This window comes from Pagrus major, chromosome 17 (assembly GCF_040436345.1).
Source record: "Pagrus major chromosome 17, Pma_NU_1.0".
Classification (NCBI taxonomy): domain Eukaryota; kingdom Metazoa; phylum Chordata; class Actinopteri; order Spariformes; family Sparidae; genus Pagrus; species Pagrus major.
The window spans coordinates 31,940,591-31,960,590 of record NC_133231.1 but is presented as its reverse complement, the minus strand read 5'-3'; the positions used below and the strand labels follow the sequence as shown (position 1 = coordinate 31,960,590).

Below are 20,000 nucleotides of genomic sequence, written 5' to 3'. Positions count from 1 at the left end.
TATATACTGTACTTACATGTGAATATGTTTAATTAACTTGTACTTTATGTGAACTTAAGTACGGAAGCCCTAAAGGGCCACGCATTCATACATTTTGTTTCCTCCGTCTTCCCGTGATAACGAGCTAATTTCATTTGTTTTCTCGAGATCTCGAGTTATTATCTCAAAATAACAACTGCCGTTTTCCCGAGATAACGGGATAATTTTCTCGAGATCTCGAGATAATGACTGTGATGTGACAGGCCTGAGATTGTGGAGACGCCCGGGACCTCGTAGCTGGTCAGCGATGTAGTTAGCGACCACATCAGATATGTGTCACATATCAAAGATATGTGACGCGGTGATCGATGTGCTCCTGCTCCTCTGACATTGCTACACTGAATAATGTTTCCTGCAGTGATTTAATATACTACACTATCGTTTTGTTTTCTCAAGATCTCGAGAAAATTATCCCGTTATCTCTGTGCCGTTAAAACGGCAGTTGTTATTTTGAAATAATAACTCGAGATCTCAAGAAAACAAATGTAATAAACTCGTTATCACGGGAAGACGGAGGAAATAAAATGTATGAGTGCATGGCCCTTTAGGGCTTCCATACTTAAGTACACTAATTGCTAGAAAATGATTTTTTAAACTAAAGTACATTTAATATCAGACACTTTAATACTTTTCATTCATATGAGTGACTTTTACTTTTCAATCATTAAGTCCCATTAAAAACTGTCAGTGTGGCGCCAATAAACAGAACAGACTGTTTCAGGTATTATTCAGCTTTCAGCTCATTCAACTTCAAAGATAAAACTTAATATAATTTAAAATGGGATCTAATATAGTTTGCCACACTCAGATGACTGACGGCGTACAGGAGTCAGAATATGACACATTTTATAGTTTGTGTTTTATTGTGTCGACTGAGACTGAGAGGAGTTTTTCACAATTAAAAGAAAATCGACGTGTTTATATTTCTACTTTTTTTTCAGTGCAGTGAAGCTTCATGTTTCTTCAGTAAGAACAAACAAAGTGGTAAAAATGTCAAATTTATTGAAAAACAAACAGAAAAAGAGACAAATAAAGAGCAGAAGCGTCTCACAGTGCAAACATCACGTCATCATCTCAGATCTAAATCAATTCTCGTCTGGTAACAATGACCCCGTTTCTTTTGATTGTTGTAAAGAAAATGTTCTGCTCACACATGAAAATGAAATAGTGAAGCACACGTCAGTGTTTCAATGAGTCAGCAAAAGAAAAATTAAGTGCGACGACTTTTCCCTCAAACTAACGAGCTGATTCAAGCGGTCCTGCCACATTCAACCTATAGTAAAATAAAGTGACTGTACGTATAATCCAGATTAAAGACAGGATTTAGTGCCACATGTAGCTCACATTAATTCATATTGTCCCAATATTAGGATGTGCAGGTACAGCCGAGTCCGTGGTGACACTCGGGTGGTTGCATGTTGGTTTAAAGTGTATTTTCTTGTTGTGTGTTAACTGAAGCTCCCACAGCAAACGCTCTGTGACATTATCTGTTGGGAGTCATTCAGGGACGACTCCTCTACCTCGTTGTAATTAGCTTCTTAAGAAGTTTTCTTCAGCTGGTGCCAAAAGTGACAGTTAGTTCCTGATTCATCACAAAACACACATGAAAATACCTTCATTACATTTAGATGAAGGTATTTTATCCATCGAACAGTTACTAAATATGCTCCATGATATTGGCACAATGTCACCAAACTCTCTTTAAAAAAAGTGTCATTTTATTTTGCCTTTCTAGGGACAAACGTCAGCTGACCTGTGGAAAGTGTTCAACATGTCAGTCTTTTCTTTTAGTGTCTTCTGGTGAATTCAGCACGAAACAAAAAGTGTTAAGTTTTAGTTATTTGAGCAAACGTCCCTTTTTAAATCTGATTCCTGCTGTTTGATACATCGTACCTCAGTTTGTCCTGACGTGTGGCTTCTCTATTGATGGCTGACTGTGTGTTACAGTTACAATTCTTGAGATACACACAAAAGTAGAGTTGAATCATCATCATAATTAAACAAAATGGCAGCTTCAGCAGATTAACCCTTAACGATCAGAAACAACTGAAGTAAAGCAGAAGAAGAGAAACTGATGAAGGATGATTACAGGTTATATTGACAGGCAGAGTTTGAAAGTACTCTGTTGTGGTATTCCTGTAGTATCACTGCAGTATTACTGCAGTATTACTAGTGGTATTCAGAAGTTTTGTCCACCTCTCTCATGGTGAGTTTGGACACTCGCTGTCCAACAAGGCGACGTCGCTGTCGGCTGGTGACGATGCACCGTCCCGCTGAAGGGTGCAGTCATCAACCTCCACCTGAAGGTCAAAGGTCAAACCCAAAAAAAACTGTTAAACTGCCCGAAAAACACAAACATGAGACTGTGTACATTTGCCAAGTGGCTGCAGTAACGTGTCTTACCCTGAGGGGGGCGTAGTTGTCATGGCGTCTGATGGCTCTGGCAGAGAAAACACAAACAGTGACAGCAACACAAACCTGCAGGACGAGCAGAACCAGGAGGAGGCCGAGGGACCCGTACACCGACACCTGAAACACAAACAACCAGCGCCGTCACACACGGGAGACCTTCCTCCAGTCAGCTCTACTTCAAATATTCAGAGGAACAATGAAACTGTATTTTTACACTGCTGCCCTGACAAACTGTTATAATATCGTGATCATTTGCAATAACAGGCTAAAGGTTTTGTGTTTGTAACTTCAGGTTATTGATCTGATATGAAGTCTGACTCCTGAAACTAAAGTAAGAAAAACAAGGTGCATCAGATTTAGTGTCCACAGCTGTTACCTCAGTGTCAGAAACATATTAAATCAACATTTAGATCAATATAAGTACAGTCTTTTAAACCAGTTATTTATTACTAATACACTGAATACTGGCTGTTAACAAATACAACATGTGACCTGTATGTAACGTTAGCTGGGAGGTCTGCAGCCTGAAGTCAACACTCAGGGCCGACAGTCACATCACCTCCATCTGTTTTTATCAACAGATAATCATTGACAATATTAATGAACAGCAGTCTGAGTTGTAAAGCAGATCCCTCTGTGATGTTTTGAGTTTAGGGTCCAATCAAAGTGTGTGTTTGTATTTAGAACCTGTGGACCTGAAGTGAGGCGGCCCGGATCGATCACAGGGATCAACTCACATTCATGAATCTCATATCAGCGTTGCATCTCTGTATCTGATCTTCTGTGGGCTGGTACTGCCCCCAGGGCACTCTGGCACAGAACCGTGCACCAGGGCTGCGATCGGCCAGAAGCCAGCAGGTGAAGGCCACGCCCACCAGGCCCATCACAGCACCAATCACGTTCCACACCAGAGACGCTCGCACCTGCAGCACAGCACACACACAGAGTCCGAGTGAGAGCGACAAGCAGAAAGGTTCAAATATGAATTACTGAAGTTTGTCCCTCGGAGCTGAACGTCATCCTGTCAGTGATGTGACGTCAGTGTGAGGATCATTCACAACAGGTGCTCATTGAAATGTCATTTTTCATTTTCAAATATCAACATCTGCACCAGTTTTCACTTTGTTGAACCAGATGTTTAATCTGTGTAGTTTTAATGTGTTTCAAAAATTCATAACTTTAAAAGTATTTGGAGAAAATCCCTGACATGAAGCGGGAAAAGTTCTGGGTTTTGGGTGAGTAGCCCTGGAACGAGCCGGTGTGCATCAGAGCCCAACAGATGCTTTGGGGCCAATAGCAAAATAAGGGAATAAAAAACCTTCTGGTTACAATCTGATCGGCCGTAAACACACATTTTTTGCACTGATCCCACAAATGTTGTTATCAAACACTTGAGGTGGGCTGAAAAATACCAGAACTTCACAGTGAGTGATGAAGAAAGTCTCCGTCTGTGTGAATCTAACAACAGATCAGATCATCAGTGTGAAAACTCACCAGTTCGACTGAAGTCCGTCTCACCGCCGCCAAAGCCAGAGAGCCGGACACCACAAACTGAAGGACAGCAGAGACACGTGTTCGTTATCCTCTGTGGCGTCACCTCAGGGTGCTGACAGATATCAACCAGTAATCTGTTACTTGTTGTGAGTGAGTAAAGTTTACGTACGGTGACACCGAGGCAGAACGGAGCGTGGAGCAGCAGAGCCGGCGAGTAGGCAGCGGTCAGACTGAACAGGATGCACAGCACGCCGATGAAGATCTGAACAACCTGGAAACACACACATCTTCTATTAGTGCACATTATTACAGCGGTGGAAGAACAACTCAGATCCTTTAGTACAAGTACCACAATACCACAGTAACAAAATACTCTGTTACAAGTAAAAGTCCGACATTCAAGGCTCTGAAAACCTGATGTTAACATCCTGAAACAGAAGCTTCCAGAGGCTCAGTTTGCTCAGGGCTGTTTAACAGCTTGTATTTATTGACATTCAGTTTCCTTTTCTGCCTTCACAGAGTGCTGAGTCAGCTGGTAGCAGCTCCGGTCTGCAGCGCGCCGTCACTGCATCACTTCCATACTGAAGAAAACCTCACGACGTGTGTGTCTCGCTGAGTTTAACCGTGTGTTTCGTGTGTGTGTGTTGTGATTTGACTCGGCTGTGACGAGGAGGAGCAGCAGGTCTGTGGACACATCAGCAGCTCAACTACAGAAACTAACTTCCATTCAATAAATAAGACATTAAAAACACAATCAGCCGTCTCACCCCGAGACACTGCGGCCCCGCCTTCATGAAGATGGAGGTCATGTCGTCCATCTTGGTGGGAGCAGGGGGCGGGGCCTGCCTGGCAGGGTGTGTGGCGGTGGGCGGGGCCTGTGCGGAAATGGCAGCAGACTGGAGAGGGATGGACTTCTCCTCCTGGGGGATCACCTGGGTGACCACCACCACTCCACCGATCTTAGTGACGGACGTGGATGTCATGACAGAGGTCAGAGGTCACAGGTGCTCAGAGGGAAATCTGGAGGAAGACGATAAAAAATAAAAACTCATAACAGACAATAAAAACATCTGGCTGACAGCTGAAGTCCACATCTGCCTTCAGACACATTCACCTAGAGATGATCACGTGACAGTGTTTCTATTATTCTGTCTCCAGCTGATCATCACACAACCTAATCAGGTCTAGTGTGATGGAGGTCATGCTGCTGTCTGCTCCCATGATCATATGAACTCTTCCTCAACATGTCCGAGCCTGAGGAGCTCCTGAGTCCCGACACACAGCAGCCACCAGGCGGCGCTGCGTCGATCCGCATTCACTACACTTTGTATTCAACGTGGAATAAGATCAGATGACAAGAGAAGCTGAGTTTGACATCAAATAAATAAACGTTACAATATAAACTACATTATAATACATGTGCCGAATTTACCACAACACTCTCAGGAGTCATGTGAACTATTAAAGTTTTCACCACAGAAAATCTAAACCTCCCGATAAGAGCAGAGATCTTAAATTAACAGAATGTTGAATGAAGTCTGGTTCAGAGTCCGAAAATGAATTACCAGGAAGTGCTTGACAATGACAGTTCGTTTTACTTACACGCTGACATTTAATATCACACGAGTGTTATAAAAGAGACTTTAAGTTCTCAGTTATGAAGTTATGAAGTTATTAAAACATGAACCAGACAAACAACCGTGAACACATCTGTTCGTGTCGGTGACGCAGCAGCTGAGGTTTTCTGAACATGGACCATGAAGGCTGTTAAAGTAAAAGTCTTATCTTAAACATCTTAAAGTACATTAAAGTCGCAGTGTGGTGATCTTAGAGGCGCTTACCTGCAGTTTAACTCGCAGTTTTGAGGCGGAGATGCGGAAGTTTTCTGACCTGCACTGGAGCCAGCCTCAATGCCGCCTTCAGGTGCTCATCATGAACTCGTAAATCTAATGCACAGGCCGAACAAGTTACTTTCGATTGTTGATAAAAACATGAAACAAAAAAAAAAAAGACTTTTGTTTTGTCTTCTGATACAGCAGACACAATTAGCTGCGTGTTATTTGAGTTGGAATATAATTTATCCGCATAATAAAAGGGACATACACATTAGCTCATCACCAGCTGTTCAGTTCCTTTTCTCATTAAAAGTCATCCTCATTTTAATGTCGTGCTGTGGTTTAGGGCTTAAAGATGCCATTATAAGTTTATAAACTTAAACAACATGACAACTTGAAGTTGTGTGACCACTTTGTGCGACTTGTTTCAATGTTGGCGGTTTTCCTCCGTGAACACTGCACCTGCCTCTCCGGATGTATTCACTCCGACAACACGTGAAGGCAGCATAAACAGATACAGAGCGTAACTTCCCAGAATCCACGTGTGACGTCACCTCTATGGACCTGTAACCATGGACCTGTAACCATGGACCTGTAACCATGGACCTGTAACCATGGACCTGTAACCTTTATCTTTTTTCTTTTCTTTTCTTTTCTTTTCTTTTTTTAAAATATTTTTCTGGATTTGAGTGACTGAATATTTGTATTCTGCACTTTGGACCTTTGATCTCAGATGTTTTGATGTTTACAGAGCACATCTCAATAATTCTGCACATTTTCTCTGTGCGACAAAATTTTACACACAAATGAAAGTTTTATAGAAAAGTGTTTGTGTCAAACAAAACACATCAGAGGGTTCAAGAATGAAGTTAACAAGTGGAAGATCACTATGACACTAACCCTAAAGCCATGTTGAGAAGAAAAGTATCATAGTTATATAATAACTTTTCTTATAATGATGAAAACAAATCCCCTAAAAGTGCCTCAGTTTTCTTCTTTCTTTGTTCTGTGAAATGTTTTTTTAAAATGTTGGGATCTTTCAAATGTCTTCACATTTCCTGAAATGTTACGTTTCGTTGTTTTCTCTGAATTGTGTTTTAAAAATGTGTTTTGTGAACTGTTGTTTTCAAAAACGTTGTTGTGCTTTGACCCTCAGGGCCACCATATAAACCACCTGGAAAGATTCAGTCTGAAGCTCACTGACGTCAGATGATCACAAACAAATAAGCGTCTAACTCAGCGGCTGTACGGCGACACATTTTTATTACAATCAAAACAACACAGACAACAAACACGTTGATTGTCGTTTACTGATCACTTTGTTTCCTCGGCAGCGTCGTCTCTCACACGAGGCACATTTTGAGTCATCAGGAGCTCAGAAACTGAAACAGCTGTTTGAGGATCTTTGAAGGATCAATACTCTATAAGAGCAGAACAAAAGTCTCTTCATCCCTGCAGTTATTAAAATAAAACAATAAAAGAAGGTTCAGTAAAATGATCTGTACGCTGTCATACTGCCATCGTTTATCAGATGATTCTGTACAAACAAACAAACAAACAAACAAACAAACAAACAAACTCTGGATCATCATCAATAAAACAGAATTAAAACTATATTTAGGACCGGGACACAAACAAATAATGAATCAATATATAACGACAGCATTACCAGTAATCTTGGTTCTAAATATTAAAACAATAAATATTCAACATGTTCACATTTTATAGTTTTATTTTTGTGACAAACAGGAAAAATCTCTCCTGAATTATTAAGTTATTATAAAATAATAACAACCCAAACTGTTTGTTTTTATCTTCTCACTGACTGAACGTTCATCCACGTGTTACTGATAATCACTGATATATTGATCAATACTGTCGGTCCCAGCCTGCTTTACATTCACAGCAGGTTCCACATCTCGTCCGTTTACATTCACTCACTCAAAGTGATCAATGACTTTGTTCAAAACATAAATACATCAACAACAAAAGACATTCATTAAAAAATAATCCCTGATTTTAAAAAACAAAGCTGAGTCATTCAGACATCAACGTTATACATTCAAAAATATTGTTAATATTTCTTCATCGTACACAAACATCTGTTTACATGTCGCTCAATAAAGTGATCTGATAAAATGTGGTGACGCCTAAAATCACGATTCCAGCTGATTATTGTCTCTGAACGTCTGGAGTCACTGTTAAATCATTTAACTCTGAGAAGAAACAACTAAATAAGATGTTAGAAATATATTTATCAGACTTTAATCACATTTTTCTAGTAGATTTTTTTCTGTGACTGAAAATACACCTGTTCACTCCAGTGGACGCGATGCACCAAAGAGTCTCTTCTGTTTTACTTTGTGTGTTTAATTTAAATGATGATAAAGTTTACACTTGACTGGTTTCATTAAACAGCAACATTAAACTGTTTATTAAATATTGTTTCTACTCGTCTGGTTTATGAGAATAAAAAAGATTTAACACCTTTTAGACGATGATGCGTGGTGTCACTGCAGACACACACATCACTCCTTCAAAATAAGAGACATGATCAGCGTTACATGGACCTGCTGTCAACACATCACATCAGTGACTGAAGCTGAGACACAAGGTGTGAGTGACGGAGTCTGTGCAGGAGTCTGCTGCAGTGACACCAAACATCTCATCACCGTCATGTCTCTGTATCAGATAAACATATTTATTAAATTAATCTCCACCACATAACCTGAACAGCTTTATTTTGAAAGTATTGAAAATGATGGGGTGATCTTGCTGAGTGCATTTCATCTCGATCAATAACGATTCAGTCCAGTAGATCAATCATGAGATCTCTGCTTTTGTATCAAGCAGCTAAAAGTTGTAACACGACGAGTTTGAGTTCATTTGTCTTTCTTTTTTTTATGAAGACAAACGAATACGATGAGACACAAGCAGGAGCCACACAGAGACACAGAGACAGATGCATGATGAGACGAGCTCTCCAAGACTAAATGTGACTTCAGATTCTTCTCATCACTCCTCCACCTTCACCTCCGGCTCCTCCGGGCTGCTCAGAGATGGGACGCTCTCCATGGACTGATCCGTTTTGCTGCTGCCCTCTGGACTGACCAGAGGCTTCGGTTTGAGGCCGGTTCTTCTCCGGTTCCACATGTGGAGTCCTCCGAGGATCAGGACGCAGACGCAGGCTGCCAGCAGGAGAGAAACGACCACCAGCTCGCTGTAATAACTCTTCTCTTTCAACACCTTCTGAGTGTCGTCAGGCAGCTCCTCCATCACCTGAGCGTTGTTCCTGGACGTCGGGGTGAAGTCCAAATCATCGTCTTCAAGGTCGTTTTTTGATCCAGAATCTTCTGCGTTGGATTCGGCCTCTTCTTTTAAATTAGTTGTGAATTTATCACCCGCGTCGGTTCTCCTGTCGTCCTCTGGGTGTTCTGAAGTTGGAGACATAAAAGTCGGTGGTTTGTCAGTTGAAATGTCCTCAAAGGACTCGTCTTTGGTGCCCGGCGGATCGTCATTGTTGACCTTTGTAACGGGGCTCATGGAGCGTGGAGGAGCGATCAGCCAGACGTTGTAGCTCATGACCACTTCCTTGTACCTGCCTTCCTCTGCCTCGCAGCGGTAGCTCCCAAAGGTGTCGGCAGTGGCGATGAAGCTCAAAGTGCCATCAGCTGACTGGATGAAGAGGTTGTTTGTCTGGGCTTTGAGTCGAGGGGAGGTCCAGGTCAGAGCGGCCAGATTTGAAGGTTTCACACACGGGAGCTTCACAACTTCGTTCAAGTGAACTCTGACTTCTGTAGGAAGAACATTTCAGAATAAATACAAGTGAGAACCTGAGACAGGACTGAGTAAAGAACTGTTGTCAGTTTGTAGACATGCAGCCTGACAGAGTCGGTTCACCTCCTCAGGTCCACACTGAAATATCTCAACAACCATTCCCCAGAGGATGAACCCAGCCGACTGGATCATCCACTTTCCCTCCAGCTCCAACATGAGGTCACATTTCAGTTTTAACTGAAACATGTCAACAACTCTGTGATGAACTGTGGTTCAGACGTTCATGTTCCCCTCAGGATGACTTTGAGTCTAGCGCCATCATCAGGTCAACATGCTCATTTGGTTTATGACCGAGTATCTGCAAAACTGATGACATCACATCAGCCTCAGCTGGACTCTGTGTTTACTGCTAATTAGCTGATTTTAGCATGCTAAGTTAAAGGAACAGTTCACCCCAACAGTAAAACTCAGTCATCATCTCCTCCTGATGATATAAAGTCAGGCTCAGTCATCATCTCCTCCTGATGATATAAAGTCAGGCTCAGTCATCATCTCCTCCTGATGATATAAAGTCAGGCTCAGCCATCATCTCCTCCTGATGATATAAAGTCAGGCTCAGTCATCATCTCCTCCTGATGATATAAAGTCAGGCTCAGCCATCATCTCCTCCTGATGATATAAAGTCAGGCTTAGTCATCATCTCCTCCTGATGATATAAAGTCAGGCTCAGCCATCATCTCCTCCTGATGATATAAAGTCAGGCTCAGCCATCATCTCCTCCTGATGATATAAAGTCAGGCTCAGCCATCATCTCCTCCTGATGATATAAAGTCAGGCTCAGCCATCATCTCCTCCTGATGATATAAAGTCAGGTGAAGTCTCGTAGTCTACGAAACATTTCTGGAGCTTCACAGTAAAACAGAGTTGCAGCGTTCTGCTGAACAGCTGAAGTAGCCTGAGACTTGATTTATAGTGAACATGGTGTACATTATACTTAGCATTGTTGTTTTGAGAATGTTAGCATGCTGATGTTAGCATTTAGCTCAAAGCACTGCTGTGTATGTAGGGACGGAGCTGCTGGTATGACTCGCCGTGCTGTTAATTAACATACGAGGACAGAAGATAAAGACCAGACTGTCAGAGACATTGAAGATCAGGTTTTCACTGAAAACGGCTCCAGACTGTAAACAGAAGCTTCACATGTGTCAGTATGTTGATGCTCTCTTATTAAAGAGGATGTTACCTGTGTTCACACTGTCCCTGGTTTGTCCCCGACATACTTCCTCCACGTTGCCGTCCTCCAGGTCCTGAGCCCTGAGGAGGAAACCACAACCTGTCAGTCATCACCCAGGGCTGATGGTGCTGTTCATCTATCTTTAAGACTCCCTGAAGATGCATTTCAGACTTATTACAACACTTCATGTGGAACTCAAGCCCTCGGTGCTGTATCTCAAACAAATCAAATAGATCTCTGGATTCAAGATCACATTTCAGATCACGTACAAATGAGATAGATTTTATTGGTCCCTCACTGGGACATGAAGACAACGAGGGAAAGACAGTGATTGATTGATGGTTACAAATGAAAGAGGACAAAGTAAGACAGAAACAGAATGATATGGAAATAAAGTAAAGTCATAATAATAATAGGACTATAAACACGTAGACAGATATGACCAACAAGGACAACAGCACAGGATAATCTCAATCCAGAGAAAAGCGTTTTATTTCCATGTAAATTGAAAGTTAAACATGTTACAGGCGGCTTGAACATGAAACATATGAGTGTCCTCAAGAAGGACGAGGTCCTGAAGGGAACGCTAGAATTCCTTTCGACAGCCGAATCTGAGGCTACAAAACCCGCGAGGATCCATAAATATAATATCTATTTTACTTACATGTTGTCGTCACTCCCGTCCAGACGGGTGCAGACCCTCCCGGTCCGGCTCCACCCACACAGAGGATCTCTGGCCAGAACACACTGACTGCAGGTTCTGTAGACGGAGCACTTGGCCACAGGTACCGCGGTCACGCCCTCTGATGTCCCGATGTAAAGAACTCCCTACAGAACCAGAACCCACTCTGACTGAACTCATGTTCATATTCAAAGCAACCTTTTTCAGTTTATGTGTGTATCTGTGTGTGTATCTGTGTGTGTGTGTATCTGTGTGTGTACCTTGTGTGTATCTATGTGTGTACCTATGTGTGTATCTGTGTGTGTATCTGTGTGTGTATCTGTGTGTACCTGTGTGTATCTGTGTGTGTGTCTGTGTGTGTGTCTGTGTATCTGTGTGTGTACCTGTGTGTATCTGTGTGTGTGTCTGTGTGTGTGTCTGTGTATCTGTGTGTGCGTTTTGTGACATTAATATTTTAGTAGTCGTCACTATGCAGACGACACACCGCTGTATATTTGTGTTTCAGTGTTCTCGTCTCGTTTCTCATATCGATGTACGGATGGTAAAACCTTTGTGAAACGCTTCATCGTGCCCTGCAGGTGTGAGGTTTACCTTGGCAGAGGAGAGCAGGATGCTTCTGATGGGCTGAGCTTGTGTGAAGACCTGAATCTCCTCAATGACCTGCACACCCCGATCAAACAAAACCACTTTGTGCAGGAATCCAGACTCTGTATTCAGACAGAGACATGATCAACAACTTCTTAATACAGATTTCCAGGTGACATTTTCTGGCCTGTTATCTCAGTTTAAACTCTTATCGTTCAGTACGACGCCTCACCTGTCAGGAGGAAGAGGACGGTGTACTGTTTGCTGTTGGCAGCCTCAGTCGTCATCGCAGCCACACGACTGTACCGCTTCCCTGAGGAAACAACGATCGGACCACCGCTGTCTGGTTTGACACTGTCGCTGGTCAGGAAGCTCCTCTTCACCTCTGCCAATACAGAATCTGTGGCGTTGCCCAGTCCACACTGTGAGGAGAACATGACGGGAGAGTCTCACAGCAACATCTGACCACAACGTTACATCAGGATGTCAAATAAAAACAGACTCGGAGTAAAATTCATGAGCTCATGAGGTCTTTTTTTACATCTCACTTCTTCTGATTTGTGGTGTGTGGGAGAACATCACGCGTGTGTGGAGGTTTATGTAAGAAATAGTGAGCCTGAGTAATATTTGAATGTGAAATGTGTCATTTAAGTGAAGTTGCAGAATTTAATGTAAATGCAATGTGCTGTATGAAGTTGTTCATGTTGGGTTTCAGTCTCATATTTAATCCAGTTTAACTATAAACTGCCTAAAGCTGATCATGACCACCAGGGGGCACTAACACTGCTAAACAAACTCCCAGTCGTAGTGTCACAAAGTTGTCTCATTTTCTTTTAAAGATACATTTCTGATGATCTTTGACACTTCAACAGTTGTCTGGATTAATGTTACATTCCATTATTTTATATTTTCATGCTCAATAGCTTGTTTTCTTTTCTAGTCTTGTACAAACTCAGTGAGCAGATATATACTTTTCAACAACCATGCCTGTTTGAATGAGGAAATTAAGGTAATAATGCTCTTTTTCATGCAGCAGAAGGAATATGATGGAGTTTTTAAACCACCATCTGAATTTTTAAAAGACCATCGGGGATTCATGTTCACAGAAACAGACGCTTACATTTTCAATTTAGGATTTTTACTTGTAACAGAGTATTTTTACAGTTTGGTTTTAGTACTTTTAAGGTAGTAAAGGATCTGAATACTTCCGTCACTGCTGCAGGACATACAGTCTGTCTGAGCATTGGTTTGTTTTTGTTGTTTTGTTTGTCTGATTGGATGTCGATGTGTTCAGCTGTTTCTTGTTTGTGTTATTGTTTTTACTCGGCTTAAATAGAATTAAAATCAAGGATTCATGGCTAATTTATAACCAAGAGACAAGAGAGGACGTGGCTGAATATCTTCTGTACTTGACATTTTGTCTGAATGTGACCTTCTCACCTTTCCCAGGTACGAGTGTTTTCCCACCATCGGACTCCACTGGTGTGTCTGCATGTCAAAGGTCCTGTAGCTCTGCGTGAACACTTCCCTCACATCCTGCAGTTTGAAGACGCACACGGCAGATTCTGGACCCGAAGACCTGAAGAAGACCAGAGGTAAAACTCAAGTCACCTCGTCTCTGTCTCATACATAGAGGATTTTATTTAAAGACCGGTCGAGAGCCAAACTGCAGGGATGTCACTAATTCTGCATGTTTCAGTTGTTTGCCAGCAATTTGCTACCTGGCCAGGTGTGTAAGCTAATTTAGTGAATATATATGAGGAGAAACACTGACTCTGACTCTGGTCTGAATCTGGTCTGATCCTGGTCTGATTCTGGTCCTTTTCTGGTCTGAATCTGTTTTGACTCTGGTCTGACCTGATTCTGATCTGACTCTGACTCTACTCTGATTCTGGTCTGATCCTGGTCTGATTTTGTTCTGATTCTGGTCTGATCCTGGTCTGATTTTGGTCTGATCCTGGTCTGATTTTGGTCTGATTCTGGTCTGACTTTATGATCGGACCTCCATGTGGAGGGGTTGGTTCTGTCTTCCTACCACTGAGACGTGAAGACGCCATAGAACAGTGTGTCTGAGGCGTCGGCGCCCTCTGGTGGCTGGAGGGTGAACACGTCCTCCAGAACATTGAAGGGAAGCTGTTTGGGCGACTGACAGAGCAGAGGAGCTTTGGCAAAGGACGTCCACTTCTTCTGCAGAGTTCTCTGTCCACCAACGTCGTCCTGAAACATCCACAGTGAGAAGAAAACTTTAGTGTTAATACTTATTCATCATCACGTTCTGCAGGCTGTGTCTACTGTCACCTTGCAGACTTGGGCCACCCGGGCAATTCGCAGGTCGTCTACGAAGCTGAACTCTTTCCCAACTTCACTGAAGAAGAAGTAGAGTTTCCTGTCTGACGGGTCCAGTGATGAGCTGACCAACGTTGGCTCTGAAATACAGGAAGTGAAGACAGAGGAGGAAACTGAGGGCGCTGTGCCATGTGGTGTGAATGAGGAGAAAAGAGATCTGAGAGCAGATCAAGTTTCCAGCTGAGTAATGAAGAGAAACAATGAAACTATTTAAAGAAACATATCTGTGTTTCACAAACCCTTTCTCCTTCTAACGACCGGTATCAGTTACTGAGGTTGCGCTGAGATTTGACACCAGTGTCAAAGCAAGAACGTGGAGAAGAAGTCTGCTGGATTTGTAGATGATGGACAAAGTTACAGAAACTGGTCGTAACTGGCTGTGACTAGTTTTACTTGAAATCTTTTGGAACAATCTGGCACATTAATCAATATTAGTTTTATCTAATCGTCTCTTAAAACATCAAAATCGTCAGAAGTCGTGTTTTGGCCTTTTCGAGACATTTAGAGGGATTTTTTCAAGCAAAGAGGAAGTGAATCATTGGTGCAGAAATCAGGAAGTCCAGTCGAGTGGTTTAAACTTCACTGCTACTGCTACACACTGAAAGTATGTCAGCTTTTACAAATGTATGTCGAACATGTGAGTATGATTGTTTTGTGTTAACAGCAGCAGTTTCTCAGACTGACAGTCAGGAGAGTCAGGACCCTCTCAACCCTGGTGACAATGCTGCGACTACAGGCAGATATAAAACATTTTCATCTTTAAAAGTTTGTGACTCATCAGATACGTTACTAAACAGGTTCCCTCATTATAAAGATAACACACGTTACATTTCCTCCTAAACGCGTTTGTATGTATTTGATGTCATTTTAATCAGGGTTCAGTCCCTGAGCCGCCCGGTCTCCAGGATATAAAGTTAGCACATCATGTTTCTGTAAACCACGGATACGTCCGAGGTTGACATTTGTACCGAATGTGTCAAATCACGTTCACATTATGTGTGTGTCACATCAGCAGGTGGAGGGATGGTGGTGGAGTTATTTCAGCCAACAAGGTGCCAAACGGACGACCGCAGCTTGAGTCACACCACTGGACATCTTTAAGGACACCTGGAGACATTTAGACGTTTGTGTGGCGACCAAAACCGATTATTTTTCACGGGAGGTCGGACCATCTCCACCAGATCAGTTATTCTAATCCCAACCACGACGTTTTCTGACCCTGACCCAGTTGTGTCTGTGTCTGAACCTAAACAGCAGAAACAGAGTTGTGACGAGAGAGAAACAGAAAATTCAACCTAAACAAACAAAGTTTCAGCTACAGAAACGTTCAGTGGGAGGTTGGTTGTGGTTGGTTGTGGTTGGTTGTGGTTTTGCAGAATCGTACCGAGCCCACATTTATTCTGGAGCCCGGGTCGATCAAAGTCTCTCAGCTTCATAAATGTTTCACACATTTATTTTTTCAAGATTTATTTGAAGTTAATTGTTGTTTTCAAGATTTAAGATGGATTATATGAACGAGCAGAATTTAAATTGGACTAGAAAGAATGAAACATAATGTATTTATCAGAAGTGAGAACGTGTCGGATCTGATGTGTGCTTACAGAACAGAAACACGTCTGACAGGACGCTCATGGCTAAAATAAGACAAAGTCACTTTGACTCAAACCAAACACGTCATTGATCTTTACCACTTCATCCAATCAAAGGTCAACAGCTACCATGTGACAAATTCACTGAAGCATCAAAACCACAAAATAACAGATAACAATCAGTTGATCTTCTCAGTAATACGTGTTTCTTGTCCACTTGTTTGGACAGTCGGGTCGGTAAAGACGGATTCTGTCACCTCCTCATCATAAAGTAATGGAGTCATATTTTATACGTCGACCACATAAAGCATCAAAAGCTAAACAGAAGCCGACCTGCAGCTTTCTGCAGCGACTGACGGTGTTCAGGTAACTGATGATGAAATATCTTTCAGAAGTGAGAAGCTGGGAAGAACCAACACCAGTTCTGTGTCCTCTCCTCTCTCGGCTCCAGTTGGACCCAGTTTGGATCATGATTGGTTCTAATTTGTCAACTGGAGCTCAAACTAGTCTCAAGAATTCCTTCCAAAGATCCGACATGTCTTTGTCCGGTGCTTTGCTCTTTGCTGTCTCACACTTTTATCTCTTCTTCCTCTTTTTCTGGCGTTGTTTTCTCACCGCAGCACTTTGTTCTCGTTCCCCGTCAACATTTCATATTTCAGTGTGAACAACATAAAGATGTAAAACCAAAAAGCAGCGAGTCGTCACACTCACGGAGCCGGACTCACTGAGACCTTCAGTCCTGTGTGAAGATGATGAGACTCTTTCTGTTCACTGAGCGATCACAGATGATTGATCTCGTGTCACTCACCCTTCAAGACAACAGATGAATCCTGGCTGACGTCGGGGCGGCCATGTTTGCTGAAGTGTCGAGAAATCTGTGGTTGGACTCCTTTGAAGTCGGTCGTTGTGGCGGTGAACAGTTCGCCGTCTGCACACAGAAGAACACACGTGAGGCTGAACATGTGCGAACAACATGATGCAGAAGATTCACTTGACTTTCAGAGACTTTAATAAACTGATGATTGAGTGTTTATCTTTTCCTTTGGCAACAAGGTATTTAAAAAACCTTTATTTGCATCTATAACAGTTTTTATGCAGCTGTGCATGTGTATATTATTCATATTTGAATATTTAAAGTGATTGATCAACTGTACATAACCTCTTAACTACAGCGAGTTACTGAGTTGTACACTTTCTGAAGGAAGTGTGTGTGAATGCACTGTAATACAATCACACACTCTTCCGAGTCCAGTTTCTTTGTGTTCCTTCAGTATTTTTGTCTTTATTAAACTTCCACATCGTGATCAGCGCAGCCGTCACTCAGCAGAGCGCAGACTGACCGACGGTGATGGCGGTGCTCCTCTGGAAGGGGCTGAACGGACAGCGACCTTTAGCGCTGCCATGTTGGACGATGGAGAAGCTCTCAGCGTCCTGAAGGAGACGAGAAAAACCAAAACTGTAAAATCATCAAAATCATGAGAGAACAGTCAGTGCTGGCAATTTCCTGCAAACCACAGATATGTTGAATTTTTACATGTGATATGTTGAAACGTTCTGTTTCGTAGTTTTCAGTTTCCATGTCCCTGTTGTGGTGACGCTGTGTTTATGCTCTGCTTAGGTTCAGGCCTGAACCGCCCGGTGAGGGTTCAGAAAACATCAGGTTTTCACCTAAAATACCACAAAACGTTATAAATATCCAGTGGTTTCACACTTGTTGTTGTAGCACAGTCTAGTGGTTCGCCACCACCATCCCCTGCCTCATCTGACCTGACATCAGCTCATATACATGTAATGTGAACATGATATGAAACATAGAAATATTGATATAAGAATGAAACATAGAAAAATGTAACATATCTGATTTGCAGAAACGTCCAGTGACAGTATTTCATTCCTGCGACTGATCAGACAAAATCTGTCTTTAACAAAAATGTAGGTTTATTTCAACTCGGTTCTTATTTTAATAACTTTGTCCATCGTTGATAAAACATGACGGACACCATCAGATATAAAACCCAGATGATCGATCAGAACGATACATCTGAGGAAAATTCACTTTCTGTGTTGACTCACAATGTAGATTTCATGAGGGCTGAAGGCGAAGCTGCCACAGGCGTACAGATGAGACGAGTTCACTGACTGCAACACGTGCACCAAGTTCGGACAGTCGACCTGCAGACACACACACACACACACACACACACACACACACACACACACACACACACAGACACACACACAGACAAACACACAGACAGACACACACAGACACACAGACACACACAGACACACAGACAGACAGACAGACACACACACACAGACACACACACACAGACACACAGACACACACACAGACACACAGACACACACACACAGACACACAGACACACACACACACACACACACACACACAGACAGATTGTTTTCATTCATGAGTGTTGCAGCATCATAAAGTGTAAACGAGCTGGATGAAGGTGAATCTTGATCAGCAGGTGTGATGATTAATAAATACACTCTCAGCCAATCACAGTGAGACACGACAACATGTTTTGTGTCATGGAGCAGGAAGTCATGTCTGAAGCTGCAGAGCGACTCGACCTGAACACAATAACTTATTATTTATTATTCACACTTCATCGTTATCCCAGAGCTGCTTCTGCTACCAGAGTTACATTTGTTGTTGTTGACAGAGGACATCATGTCTCTCTGGACACTTTTCTGTAAAAATGTTGATGCACTAATTCCAGCTGACTTCAGTTCAGCTGTATCGCCCTTATTCTGCCCTGAGTCTCGGCTGCCAGGCTACTTACAGGCTGCCGTACCTCATCGGGGCTGACGGGGTGGATGCAGAGGACGTTACTATGCTTCTCCCAACTGCATTTCTTTGCTTTAAGATGATTAATGAACTAAATAAATTACATTTTTATATACTAGAATTAAACAGCACAGTGATCTTTGTAGTAAAGATGCAAACACAACATTATCTATCAGAAAGTATCAATATAAAGGAAACTAAAGATGAATTTTAGTGGGTTTGGTGCAAAAACAATGAAAATGTTTAAGCAGCATTCCTGTTTGTTGTTGTTAGTGCTGTCAGGATATTCACGATAAATGTGATATTAAAAAATGAAATATTGATATTTAGTTAATATTGATTAATATTGATATAAAACACAGAGTTAACTTAGTTAAACACAGATTTAATTACCAGCTGTATTTCTTTTTAATTTCTATAGCTATCATGATAATATCGTTGTTGTCAGTTTGTTTGGCCACGATAATTGTGTAGTTTATCACCAACATTCTCATAATTATAGAAAGTAATTATCACAAGTTTAGATTTAAATGTGGTAATAAACATATTTGACTTCACAGCGGGTGGTCGGGTGAGCGGAGGTGTGGAAGTTTCCACCTCTGACGTCTTCACACAACAAATTCTGTCACATTTCTTGTGAACAACTGAGGTTGACTGTGAAGTCAGTGTGAAAACATGCTCAGTTCTCACAGTGTTCATGGTGTTGAGACAAAGACAGTGAGATTCAGACGGACGACAATATGACAGCAGGATTTCAACTTTAACTGTCGTAGTTTCACCACAATTGTTCAGTTACTGAGGACAAAACATTCCCACCAGACGAGCAGAGCTAAAAATCATTTCATAGATAAATGAGGACGGAGGTCGGTCACATAATTACCGTCGGGTTCTTCCCTTTATTTTCACATTCTGTAATTTCTTTCACAGACGGACTCCACTCCACCTGCACAAGAGACAGACAGACAGGCAGACAGACAGGCAGACAGACAGGCAGGATGGAGACAACACAGGGATTAATAAAATAATAAATCTATAAATCATATTATCATGGAGTAAATAAACTGACTCTCGCTCACCTTCTTCTTCAGGCTGATGACGTCACTCTGACTGACGTCCAATGAGAGGACAGCGTCCTGTGCTCCCACGTATAGGGTGGATCCATCGTCGCTTAGCAACAGCGTGGCTGTGTTGT

General features: G+C 42.1%; 2 protein-coding genes across 2 annotated transcripts in view; both read right to left on the bottom strand.

The window, feature by feature from the left end:
- Nucleotides 1-1,021: 1,021 nt before the first annotated feature.
- Nucleotides 1,022-5,870, bottom strand: LOC141011956 (membrane-spanning 4-domains subfamily A member 4A). The gene is made up of 7 exons (XM_073485319.1): nucleotides 5,787-5,870; nucleotides 4,713-4,965; nucleotides 4,115-4,216; nucleotides 3,946-4,002; nucleotides 3,189-3,374; nucleotides 2,443-2,568; nucleotides 1,022-2,339 (listed from the first exon to the last, which is right to left on the bottom strand). The coding sequence occupies exons 2-7, from the start codon at nucleotides 4,926-4,928 to the stop codon at nucleotides 2,241-2,243; spliced, it is 786 nt and encodes a 261-aa protein (XP_073341420.1). The 5' UTR covers nucleotides 4,929-4,965; nucleotides 5,787-5,870; the 3' UTR covers nucleotides 1,022-2,240.
- Nucleotides 5,871-7,024: 1,154 nt separating this feature from the next.
- The window catches only part of LOC141012567 (semaphorin-4A-like), an 18,794-nt gene continuing 5,818 nt past the window's right edge, over nucleotides 7,025-20,000 (bottom strand). The window contains exons 2-14 of the mRNA XM_073486074.1: nucleotides 19,885-20,000; nucleotides 19,689-19,751; nucleotides 18,067-18,165; nucleotides 17,334-17,424; nucleotides 16,802-16,921; nucleotides 14,357-14,484; nucleotides 14,094-14,275; nucleotides 13,499-13,637; nucleotides 12,291-12,480; nucleotides 12,065-12,180; nucleotides 11,456-11,619; nucleotides 10,801-10,871; nucleotides 7,025-9,574 (exon numbers count right to left, since the gene is read on the bottom strand). The exon at nucleotides 19,885-20,000 is cut by the window's right edge and continues 45 nt beyond it. Coding sequence (XP_073342175.1) covers nucleotides 8,796-9,574; nucleotides 10,801-10,871; nucleotides 11,456-11,619; nucleotides 12,065-12,180; nucleotides 12,291-12,480; nucleotides 13,499-13,637; nucleotides 14,094-14,275; nucleotides 14,357-14,484; nucleotides 16,802-16,921; nucleotides 17,334-17,424; nucleotides 18,067-18,165; nucleotides 19,689-19,751; nucleotides 19,885-20,000 — 2,258 coding nt within the window. The 3' untranslated portion in view covers nucleotides 7,025-8,795. The remainder of the gene's footprint in view (nucleotides 9,575-10,800; nucleotides 10,872-11,455; nucleotides 11,620-12,064; nucleotides 12,181-12,290; nucleotides 12,481-13,498; nucleotides 13,638-14,093; nucleotides 14,276-14,356; nucleotides 14,485-16,801; nucleotides 16,922-17,333; nucleotides 17,425-18,066; nucleotides 18,166-19,688; nucleotides 19,752-19,884) is intronic.

Excerpts from the sequence above, each read along its gene's own strand:
- LOC141011956 (XM_073485319.1), bottom strand. The coding sequence starts at position 4,928 with ATGACATCCACGTCCGTCACTAAGATCGGTGGAGTGGTGGTGGTCACC. Across the intron at positions 2,569-3,188 it reads CTGATATGAGATTCATGAAT|GTGTCGGTGTACGGGTCCCT; the intron begins GTGAGTTGATCC and ends TTTGTGTTTCAG. Across the intron at positions 2,340-2,442 it reads ACAACTACGCCCCCCTCAGG|GTGGAGGTTGATGACTGCAC; the intron begins GTAAGACACGTT and ends TTTGACCTTCAG.